The following is an 11,039-nucleotide window of genomic DNA, read 5'->3' as shown; positions in this document are numbered from 1 at the left end:
TAAACTGTAGAGTAGTTAGTTAAAGAACCTCAGATTGTTTGCTATCATTGGAGAAAATATTGCTGGTTCTTAGATCTATCTAGTTTAGTAATTTGAATTCTTAGATCCATTAATTTGAGGAATGTACCATTTTTCCCCTGTCAACAGTAAATAATTAAATATGCAATTCTTGACATAAAAAGGAAAAAATAACAGCGAAAGCAGTTGATGTCAAAGGTCATCCCCTCGATGAAGATTGGTGCACCACACAACACGTCAACACCAGTTCCATTTTATATATAGACAAGTGAAAAACGATGATACGCTCTTTATTTTTTCAATAGTATTAAACGACGTTTATATTGATACATCACTATCTTAACTATCCAAAGCTTCAAATAAATATCACTGAATAAGCAGACGCTAGCTAAACAATTCACCTATGTATGTGTACCACTAAAAAGAATGGATGCAGTCTGCAGGCACTTATTTGTTTATTTATTCATGTTGAACAGGTCTGCAGGTACATTAGTATATCTATCACGCCATGTTGTCAACTTGATCGCTCTGCAAATTTTGAGAATGCATCTACACAGCGGAGAAAAATTGATTAGATGAGAACACTGTAAAATCAACAATAAAGGACGAAATATACCTTGCTCTATATTATGTACATGACTGGCATACCAAATCAAAAGGTAAATACTCTTCAAGACAACAAAAATGCAGACCCATAGAATCAGTTGAGTAACATTATTTTTGCTTTTAGAACTACGCATTATACCCACTGGCTTATTAACTATAAGCAGAACATAAATTTTACATTTATAATACAGATTAAAAAGGGCTAAGCATGAAAAGAACAAAATCATTGGGATTGAAAACATTCTCAACATTAACACCCAATTCAGGAAAACTACTTCAGAACGTTGACTTATAGTTGCATAAGCAATAACTTGATTCAACTTTTAAATTTCACAAAGAATTAGTATACTAGAATGGGATCGCACCAAACCAAGGGCTTCTCTTGCAATCCTGTGGTTGTTGTCACCGGAAGCTTTGCCAAAGAGAAACATGAGGTGTTTTCTTTGCTCCAGCTTCAAGTGTTTTGTTAGGCCTCGACCAACCATCTCCATTTCAGGCTGCAGTAAATATCCATGATAAGTGCTAGAAAGCAGCTAGTAAATCACATGGTATAGCAGATGGGGTTACAAAAATATTGATCCTTCTCTCTCACATAGGCCCTGAGTGGACATAAAGAGAAAAGTAGCAACTTTCATTGATGATACATACTGATGATTCCTCGGGAGGAAATATCTGCAGAAGATGGCATATTTTTGACAGTTCTGCCATAGATTCAACATGCTTGCCTTGCATTTCCAGAGCCTATAAACCAAGAGTGCCAAAATAAGCATCAATTGAACAGAGATTTAATTATTGCAGTAAGCTATCCAGAAAACTGATACCAAATGTTAAGCTCTCATTCTTAAGTCCCATAATCAATTTTACATAATTGTCAGACTTAAACCAGCAAATGAATCTTTCATTCCTGTAACCATCAACTGTATCCAATGGCCATATTTAATATTATGGTGTCATAGATCTTTGCAGGAAGGAATTTTGGAATTTGTGCCTTATTACAAGTAGCACAAAAAACTGCCTTCACCAATACAAAATCATGATCTCATGTAATAAATTTTAAAAACAAAACTATTACTAGATTATAAGAGTCAGGGAGAACAAATACCCAAGCTTGTAGAAGACAAGAGCGTGTACGTGCAGCAACAGCAGCAGAGACAATTGTTGCAGCACGAACATTTTCAAGGCCTATATTTTCAGCAAATCCAGCAAGGAATTGCCGAGCATCCTCACCATTAATATCAATCGAAGTAGAGTAAGTTGGTTCCCTGAATGATACCAAAGTAACCAGTAACTACATGAACTTACAACATGGGTAGACAGTAGACTGTATCACTAGAAGTTGCTAACTAGCACAAGAATGTTGGCCTAAGAAAAACCAACCTGCTGCAAACATTTAAAACATAATTAACAGATGCTCGATACAAGGAATCCCGAATATTTGTTGTTTCAAAAGATACTTGCACGCCAGAAGTTCTGCATAGTTGACGCAACTGTTCATTTGTACAGGCAGTACACAATCAAATGTCATGAGAAGAGAAAAACCAATTACTTTCCTTATAAAACATGCACACACCGATAACATAAATAGAAACCATTACTATGTTATTCTCCTTGTTCAAAGCTTAACAGTTAGACAGATGCTCAGATTCAACATGTTACAAAACCGCAAAACCAAATTTAGTTAAGTAACTTAATTCAATATCACATAATGTTATCATACTCCATTTGACAATGAAGTAAATCACAATTAGGGAATAAAAACACAAAAGAAAAAAAAAAGAAAAAAAAAAACAAAAACAAAAATAAAAACTGACTTGTATTATATCATCCTCCATGATGTCGTTTCCCGCCATTCTACTGTCAGTAATTGCTGGAAATCAAGTGGATGAGTTGCAACTTGAATTAAAGGATCGCAAAACAGTATGGAAACTATGAAATATGTAAGTTTTACCTACAAAAAGAGTGCACAAACAGAGCCATAACTTAACCAGACACTGTAAACAGTAAACACCGACAACAACCATAATAGTTAATAAACCACATCAATGATATGAAAACCATGCGTTTCAATTAACAAGAAACACAAGCTACTTATGAAATGGCCAACACTCTCTTTCCCCCAATGATATGAGCTACTATTTTTCATCAACAACATAACCTACTAAGAGAGAAAATCCTCAGCTACTAACAAATCTATCTTCATTTTATCTCCAACTCAAATGACTATCTCATCTAAAACACATATAAACAAAGAAAACAAAATAAGAAAAGAGAAATCAAACCTCGAACCACTCTGTAAGCCTGCCTCTTGAATTCGTCCTGCTCGTCGAGGTCGAAAACAGCACCGTTGATGACAGCTGGCCACCATTTCGGCAGTTTCCTTTCTAACCGAATCTTGTTCTTCTTAGCGCCTCGCTTCAAAGTACCACCGTCCGCCGGCGACAACGGATTCGCCGGCCCCTTGGAAACGGCACTCTCCTCCCAACCAACGACGACCTCTTTTCCGCCAAGGCTTCGGTCCCTCCGCACCATAGGCCTATAGGCAGAGGCGTTACGGCGCCAAGACAAAAACCTAGAAACCGAGTTGACCAGAAACCTGAGGATAGAGAAGGCGACGAAGCTGAAAAGCGCGGAGGTGCCGAGGAAATGCAACGTGGAAGGGCGGCAGGAGACGACGAGCCTGCGGTCATGGTCGAGTGTGACGAGGGTTTGCAAATCGGTGTAGGCGTCAGCGGCGGAGGAAACGAACTTGCGGAGTGTGGAAGGGAAAAGAGAGCGGAAAGTGGAGGAGGCTTGGGAGGTTAGTTTGTTGATGTCGATAACGGTTTCGAGCTTAGGTTCGGAAGAGGTGAAGGAGGTAGAGGTGGTGATGGTGGTGGTGGTGAAGGTGGGGGCCGAAGGGGAGGAGAGTTTGTTGCGGCGCCTGCGGGTGCGGGTGCGAGGGCGAGTGCGAGTTTGGCGGCGGAAAGAGGCGGAGATGAAGAGGCATCGTGAGGAAAGGGGGAGTGAGAATTGGGAATAGGAAGAAGGAAGCGCGCAAGTGTTGACGGAGGACAACATCAGAGTCAGAGGAGTGAGCCACTCACTTACTCTGTCAGTCACACACAGCCACTTAAGACAAAAAGATTGCACACATGACCCACCCTAGCGGCAACTTTTAGTCCTTTACCCTCTTTCTCCTAAACCGATTCTTCTCATTTTTTCCTTTTTTATTCATAGAATTAGCTAATTAGCTAATGATATTACTATTAGTCCTCCATTAATATTCTAAAATAAGTTATCATTATTTTGGTGTATTAAATTTTGATGGTATCTATTTTGTTACCTTGATGGAATGGAATTTCGACAATCATGAGCTGTTTAATCATAATATCATATGCTTTTATTTGGTCATCTACCTATTTTGGGGGACAACTATAAGACTTTCCCTTTCACTTGGGATTTGGGAAGCACCACGTCATAGACCAAAAAAGATCTACTCTTCCAGAAATAACATTTTAAGGATTTGTTGCTAGAGCTTTGCATTCTCTACATGATTAATTGATTGTTCCATTTGGAAAAGTTTTGAAGTGGCAATCTGCATATTCGTTTCCCCTTTTGCTTTGTCAGTTTGTCTAAGAAGAAAAAAACTGTTTTCTCTTAATGGTATAGTTGAAACAGGACGCAGAGGTGAGACATTTGTCCTTTAGCAGGTACACTGGCCTCCAAAGCAAGTATAAAGTAAGAAGCTCAAGAAAAACTGTAGGTATGTAGCCATCACTTTCTTTAGTCAACTAGCACCTCTCAATATAAGAGAATTTCCTTTCAGTAATAATAACAAACGCGTCAAGTATTATTCAAGCTTAAGTACATCATTACAATTTTCAACAGTTCTCGTGCATGCATTTTACATCCAAATTAGGCCATAAAGGGCAGAGCAAAAGATGTCAAAAACCAATAAGTTAACAAGCAAGAATTCAACCTTCGGATTGTCCAAAATACTTCCCCGAAATTGTAGCCAGGATGTTCAACATTACAACCTCCTCATCCAATTCAGCCTTTCCAGCACGTATGCTAGCACACTTCCGCAGCAGACTCCTGAGACCGGCGGAAGTATCAGCATATAGTGGAGTATCAACTGAGGCACAGAGAGCAAAAAGCCATATGCAATCATTTCTTGAGATAGTGCTTGCAGACTCTAGCAAGCTAATCCGTTTGAGCAACATTGAAACCCTAGCTACAGGGTCCATTCGTAAGACTGAAGAAAGCATAGGAGGACTGAGAGAGCTACTCCTAGTTCCATCAACAGAAGTTTTTGATCCAGGATTTTCCAGAGGCATTGTGGCATCCTTATCCTCAGAGGTCAGTTCAAGGGGTGGATCAATTGTCTTACTATCACTTAAATTACTCTGAAGTGGGACATCCTTGTCCTTGTTCATTACACTAGCAGATTCTCCAGAATTGTTCTCAAGTAGCTGGGATGTCTGAACGGTTTGCATATTACTGGAATTCATGGCATTCGAACATTCATGAGCTGAGATACTCTGGAATAAGTCATTGGGGAAAAAAAAGCACAAGCTCAGACCAATGCTTTGTTAGCAAGGACATTGATTATCATCTTAAATTGAAAATAAATAAATAACAGAATCTGTTGTGTGTGTCCATTTACATTGAAGAACTTCAGAGACAGAGAGGGAAGAACATACCGCCCTCAGAGCAGAAAAATCAGCAAGAAATACATCCTCCCACTGTTTGGATGGCAACAGATGCTCAGGACACTTGGCAATATCAGGGATCTTGGGCATGTAAGCACTTTGTTCCTTGTTGAGTTTACTTCTATCTAGTTTGGCTACCTTCACTTTTGGTATTTGATCTGCCTCCCACCTAAGCAAGAAATAAAAATTAAGAAACTTACTATTCTGTCAAGTGTCTTGCAGGTAAGCAGTAAGCTATAATGCCACATTAAAATTTCTCATGCTTAGCAGAAAATCTTAAGCATATATTGTCATATATATGCTATAGTCTCCTAAGTTTCCTAACCTATTGCCCTAATAATCTACTAGTCTCCATTCTCCAATTTCATCCTTTGAAGAAACTTGCCCCATGATTATTCCACAGAGCTCACTGATGTACATAAATTTTGGAACTATAGCAGAACAGAAATAAATTATCACGAAGAAATAAAATTTCATAGCATAAGCCCATCACAGGATTAGAATCAACTGCTGATAAATAAAATAATACCTGACACGCCTAAGATATTCCCACCCATCTTCTGGTGGACCAGAATCAAAATCAGGTTCCCCGTCGACAAAAAAGGCAGGCCTCTGTATGCTAGCATAATCATCGTCAGTATCATCCTCCTCACTGTGTTCTTCTAGATTTGAGCACCCATCTTCACTGATAACACTATGACTGCAAGAAGAGTCAACAGCACTCCCATTTTCAGCATCAGTGTTCTCACAAGAACCTGAAAGCAATTTCAAAAATTTCAGCACCAAAACAATCAATCTGCTAATACTTACAGAGGGTTAGAATAAATATATAATTTAGCCTTTGTTAACACCGCAACAATCAGGAAGCACATGTCCTTCCAACCAAACACAATGTAGACAAGAAACAGAACTATGGAAAATCAACAATATATCTTTCAATAGAAATGTCAAGTATGAATGTAACAACAGAGCATCCCCATTAGTTTATGAGGAGAAGTAGTTTTACAAATTTACAAACAAGCCTACTGCACAAAACTTTTCATGTACAATGACTTTATACAAGTAGCAATCAACTGTAGTCAGTGCCTAAGTATACAAAATCAGATCATAGTCAACTAATGTTGCGGGTTAGATCTTTCCAGGTTCCTTTTCGCTCATTCTTCAATGGACAAAGACATTCATATATCTCCACCTTCCATTAGCAGCACCCAAACCTGCCCAACACAGAAATTGAAAACATCAAATTGACACAAAATGTGCTGACAACCGGTAGAGTGTAGACACTTTGATAAACCAAAAAAAATAGAGGAATAAAACTCAGTTTCATCAAATAGAATTATTCTCTCAGAGAGGAAAACAGTTTATACACCCCCCAAAACGCACCCAAAACACACAAAAGGTGCTAATCGACCAGAATAAAAGATTGGATGATGACAGTAACCTCCATGAGAATGGAATAAATTATTTTTGTGAAAAGAGAAACATCTGTTAACACAATCAACAACAGTCAGGCTTTGCCCACTAGATTGAATTATTTATGTAACTCAGATATAATATTTTCAAACTAATACATGTTTAAGTTTATACAAGGATAGTAGAACAGCAAGATGATCCTTTTTTTTTTCTTTTCTACTTTTCAGAAAGAAAAGTGCAGATGGAGAAGTAAAATTATTTACGGTCGATGAACAGATTACTTAGTAATGAAGGTTATAATCAAAACTCAATGCCCCAAAACAACAGCAAAAATTTGACAGAGTAGTGCTTGAGCAACAATATTCAAGATTCCGGGGCAAAAGGGAAGCAAACAAGGGATTAAAATGTGAATGTCAATATCAAAAGATTTTTGTGTCCTCTCCGCTGCAATGTTCAGTTTCATAGATAAGCCAGTCAGTGCGATATTCTGGAGTTCACAAGGAACAGGGTTAGTTGGTGATCGCGCAAAAGATAATTTAGCAGAACGGTTTTACAGCTGCTCCATGTGTTAGCAGTTAGCACAAGATTGCATAAAGACAAGTCAAAGAAAATAATGCATGAAAAATGACATAAACAGATAAGATAGGTAAATAGGCAGAATGGAAAAGAAGAAACTCACTGAGAATCGGTGGAGTTGGTTTCTTGTTTGGAAAGTATGGCACAGAAGCCACAGCAAACAAGGTATCATATTCATTGGCGACGTGAGGTTGAAGGCCTCTGTATATCTCGTTCCAGAAGAAGCGCTGTTTGTCCTCATTCACAAACCTCAGGGCCTCCATCTCCTTCCTTGAGTACCTTCTCTTCTTCCCAGTTCCATTTGGGATTGCAGCCCCCGTGGCATTCTTCTTCCCATTCATGTTGTTGTGCTGCTTCAATGCTACAGCATTCTTCTTGGCCTTTCTTCTTGAATTCGATTTCTTGTTTCCGTCCTTCTTAACTGCTACATCCGCATTCGCTTTCGCTTTCGCTTTCGTTCCTTTTCCTTTTGCCGTTCCTGAAGAAGCTGAGGAAGCAGAAGGAAGGGCAAAGGTTTCGAACACTGCGGTTTCATCGATTACCTGAATCCCTAACCCTAACCCTATGGATGTGGCGACGGGAACTGCAAAAGAAGAAGAAGACGAAGAGAGAGGTAAGTCTTGGAGGTTGTTGCAGTTCATGGAATCTCGAAGCTTGGTTTTGGGGAGCAAAGCGGATTCCAGCTCCTCCAAGAGGCGTTGCTTCTTCGCTTCCAATTCGGATCCAGGTAGAGCAAGAGCCTGCTCCGAATCGAGAACGGAGCGTTCTTCTTCTTCTTGTTGCTGTGAAAGAGGCATGTCCTTTTCCTCTTTCTTTTCAGTTCCGTTCTTGCGTGTGGCTGCTGGGTTGAAACCGTCACAATCTGAAGCGTCGGCCATGAAAACTGAACCCAAGTGCAGAGAGAGAGAGAGAGAGAGGTGTTAGTGTTGGTGACTGTGATTGAGTATGTTATGAGTTAGCTTAGCTGAGTTGAGGTTCAAATTCCTTCTGCACTTGACTTAATGCTCTTCAATCATCATTTTATATAGCAGGGTTAGGGGCTTAGGGCGGGGTTATTTATTATTTACTAATTCATATTCGATTAATTATATATATTTTTCTTTTTTTCATTTCTTTTGGTATTGTTTTTTCATTTCACTTACGTATATTACACTTCAATAGTTCAGGCCCGGCGATGGGAAGTAAAAGCCCACTGTTATAAAAAACACTATTTTTGTACCCTTCGGCCCCAGGGCAAAACTTAAATTAGCTTGTGGAAAGAAACGAAGATAAAGTATAATCTCACATTATTAATTTTATCGGCTTTACTAGGTAGACGATAGAAAATTTGAAAGAAATTTGGCTCAATGAAGTTTAAAAAAATACTCCATCCAAATTATCTAATTAAAAAATTTTATTTAATAATTTAAAAATTTTAATTATTTATTATATCTTAATTTATCAAAGTACCAACTTTTTTCTTAAATTTTCTACTGTCGCTGCTTGACTTGCCACATATTATTACTGGCGTTGTTCACCCTTAGTGAATAAAAATAATTATCTGCATATCTAATGAATTAAACATTTAACATATTTTAATTATATATAACTAAACCCAACCCAATCAAATAATCATCTACATCAGAATTAAAAAGAAAAAGCTCTACATCCATGTAATTTTTTCATCTAAGTAACTTCAATCAGACGCGCCTCCCCAACCTCATATAACATATATATCGTAAACCTTCTGCTACGTGATAACCTTTCACAATGTAAACCTTGTTCTCTTCTTGCGTTTTCGTTCTTCTTCTTCTTCTTCTTCAACCTAATAAAATTCGTCGTTCTCCTCTGTTCGCGTTTTTCTTTTCTGCCCGCATTCTTCATTATTGATCTGCATTGAATTCAATATAATAAGCTCCGTCGTTTTTCTTCTTCTTCATTTTCTTCTTCAATCTACACTTCTGAATGGAAAACAATGAATGATTCAACTTCAAATCAGTTGAATGAGGTTATTACGTTGAGACAGCTAGGAAATGATTGTTGCATGCTATCACAATAATCTTAAACACTGAATAAAGTAAAAGGAGGCCACTGAACTGAAAAATGTTCATGTGGCGAGTAAATGGTGATCAACTTTCAATCAATAAGAATAATATTTCTCCTCCTCTTCCTCCTCCTCCTTCTTATTTAAAATTCGCGCGCGTAGGTTCTTCATCTTCTTTCGTTATAATCATCACCAACAACACCAACATTTTGCTCGGTTAAGTGGAGTTGCTCATTTTGATTCACTTGATTGTTAATGTGTTCAGTTGAGTCCTTGTGCATGCATAAATATTTTTCTTACTGATTGAATGCTTATCATGTTTTATTCATCATATGATTAGTGTTCGATTCAATGGTATTGACCATTTTGGTTCACCTGATTGTTATGTGTTCAGTTAACTTCTTTTGCATGGAAAAGTGCTATTCTTGATTATTGAATGTTTACGACGTTTTATTCAGCACATGAATGTTGCTCGCTTCAGTGGAGTTGATCATTTTGATTTACTTGATTGTTAGTGTGCTCAATTGAGTCCTTGTTCATGTAGAAATATTTTTCTTGATGATTAAATGTTTATGACGTTTTATTCAGCACATGAATGATGTTCGATTCAGTGGAGTTGGCCATTTCGGTTCTGCACAATTCAAAACTCTTCCTTCTCACCTTCTATTGCTTCTTCACCAAGGAGAGAAAGAGGAAAAGACAAAAAAATACAGCAGTAATAACAACAAGAGAATGAAAATAAAGAAAAAACACGTGAAGAAGAAGGAGCGCGAAAAAGAAGGAGGAGAACGAGGAGAAGGAGGAAGGTGAATCTCTGTTGCTGTTTTTATTCGTTTCTGGTTGTTTCTTGCCAAATCTTCTCACGATTCTTCTCCAGTTGTGGTTTTCGAAGAAAACGTGACTGAAGTTTAAGTGATTTTGAGAGAGATTCGAAAAGAAGGTGTGGTTTCGTATTGAGGAAGAAGTAACGTTTTTTTCATAATGAGCACGAAATAATGAAGGATTTTCGGGCGCGTGTTTTCACTTGTCATTAATGCGCGTGACTCTATTTGGGTTTGGGCCAACTTGGTTACATGGTTACATTGATGTGTAGCGCGCCGCAAATTAAAATAGCAATCCGCATGCCTACTAAAATAATCATCCTAAACTAACTATAATTGAATAAAAGAATTTGAACTCAGGAGGCAACGAACGAAAGGACGGAACTCATCAAAGCAATCAGAAAGAGAAAAAGTGGAATGAGAATGGTAGAGAGTGGGTGGCTAAACTTGAGGGCGTGTTGCTGGCTGGCGAGCTAGAGGTTGCCGCTGAGGAAGACAAGCATGTCGCTGCCGACGGAGGAAGGCTGGCAGTCAACGGTGGTGATGGAATGAAGGCACTGGTTGAAAGGGACAGAGGTGAGCTTGGCGATGATGTTCTGGGCGCCCTGGATCTTCTAGCCTTCGACGGTTAGCATGGAGCCGTCCTAGTAGAGGTTCACCAGTCAGGCGCGGTTGTTATCGAACGTAGTGCAGTAGTGTTCAACTAATCGTTGGGGAGAAGTTGGCGTGGCAGTAAAAGGCAACAGCGAGGCAACGACGATGGTGTTCTGCGTCTTCCGAGCTATGTAACGGCGGTGGTGTTCTACGTGTCTCTACCTGTGTCTGGCAAGACGATAACATTGTTCGTGGACGTGACTACGTGAGAGGGAAGAACAGTGATTATGGTGGAAT

At 38.7% G+C, this 11,039-nt stretch overlaps 2 protein-coding genes across 2 annotated transcripts; both read right to left on the bottom strand.

Moving 5' to 3' along the window:
• Nucleotides 1-108: 108 nt before the first annotated feature.
• LOC130947766 (uncharacterized) lies at nucleotides 109-3,801 on the bottom strand. The gene is made up of 7 exons (XM_057876467.1): nucleotides 2,904-3,801; nucleotides 2,436-2,491; nucleotides 2,002-2,111; nucleotides 1,727-1,886; nucleotides 1,273-1,365; nucleotides 990-1,121; nucleotides 109-567 (listed from the first exon to the last, which is right to left on the bottom strand). The coding sequence occupies exons 1-7, from the start codon at nucleotides 3,679-3,681 to the stop codon at nucleotides 520-522; spliced, it is 1,377 nt and encodes a 458-aa protein (XP_057732450.1). The 5' UTR covers nucleotides 3,682-3,801; the 3' UTR covers nucleotides 109-519.
• Nucleotides 3,802-4,410: 609 nt separating this feature from the next.
• Nucleotides 4,411-8,286, bottom strand: LOC130947647 (uncharacterized). Its single transcript, XM_057876353.1, has 4 exons — nucleotides 7,408-8,286; nucleotides 5,845-6,070; nucleotides 5,307-5,484; nucleotides 4,411-5,144 (listed from the first exon to the last, which is right to left on the bottom strand). The coding sequence occupies exons 1-4, from the start codon at nucleotides 8,180-8,182 to the stop codon at nucleotides 4,578-4,580; spliced, it is 1,746 nt and encodes a 581-aa protein (XP_057732336.1). The 5' UTR covers nucleotides 8,183-8,286; the 3' UTR covers nucleotides 4,411-4,577.
• Nucleotides 8,287-11,039: the final 2,753 nt, after the last annotated feature.

The sequence above is a fragment of the Arachis stenosperma genome, chromosome 9 (genome assembly GCF_014773155.1).
Source record: "Arachis stenosperma cultivar V10309 chromosome 9, arast.V10309.gnm1.PFL2, whole genome shotgun sequence".
Lineage (NCBI taxonomy): Eukaryota > Viridiplantae > Streptophyta > Magnoliopsida > Fabales > Fabaceae > Arachis > Arachis stenosperma.
Note: the sequence above shows the minus strand (reverse complement) of the source record. Positions and strands in the feature narration are given on the sequence as shown.

What these genes read in the sequence shown, in the direction of transcription:
- LOC130947766 (XM_057876467.1), bottom strand. Translation starts at nt 3,681, where the DNA reads ATGTTGTCCTCCGTCAACACTTGCGCGCTTCCTTCTTCCTATTCCCAA. An exon ending in GTTTTAAATGTTTGCAGCAG is followed by an intron (nt 1,887 to 2,001) that starts GTTGGTTTTTCT and finishes GGTATCATTCAG; the next exon opens with GGAACCAACTTACTCTACTT. An exon ending in CAAGAGAAGCCCTTGGTTTG is followed by an intron (nt 568 to 989) that starts GTGCGATCCCAT and finishes TCCGCTGTGTAG; the next exon opens with ATGCATTCTCAAAATTTGCA.
- LOC130947647 (XM_057876353.1), bottom strand. Translation starts at nt 8,182, where the DNA reads ATGGCCGACGCTTCAGATTGTGACGGTTTCAACCCAGCAGCCACACGC. An exon ending in ACCAACTCCACCGATTCTCA is followed by an intron (nt 6,071 to 7,407) that starts GTGAGTTTCTTC and finishes AATTGCTTTCAG; the next exon opens with GTTCTTGTGAGAACACTGAT. An exon ending in ATTTTTCTGCTCTGAGGGCG is followed by an intron (nt 5,145 to 5,306) that starts GTATGTTCTTCC and finishes GACTTATTCCAG; the next exon opens with AGTATCTCAGCTCATGAATG.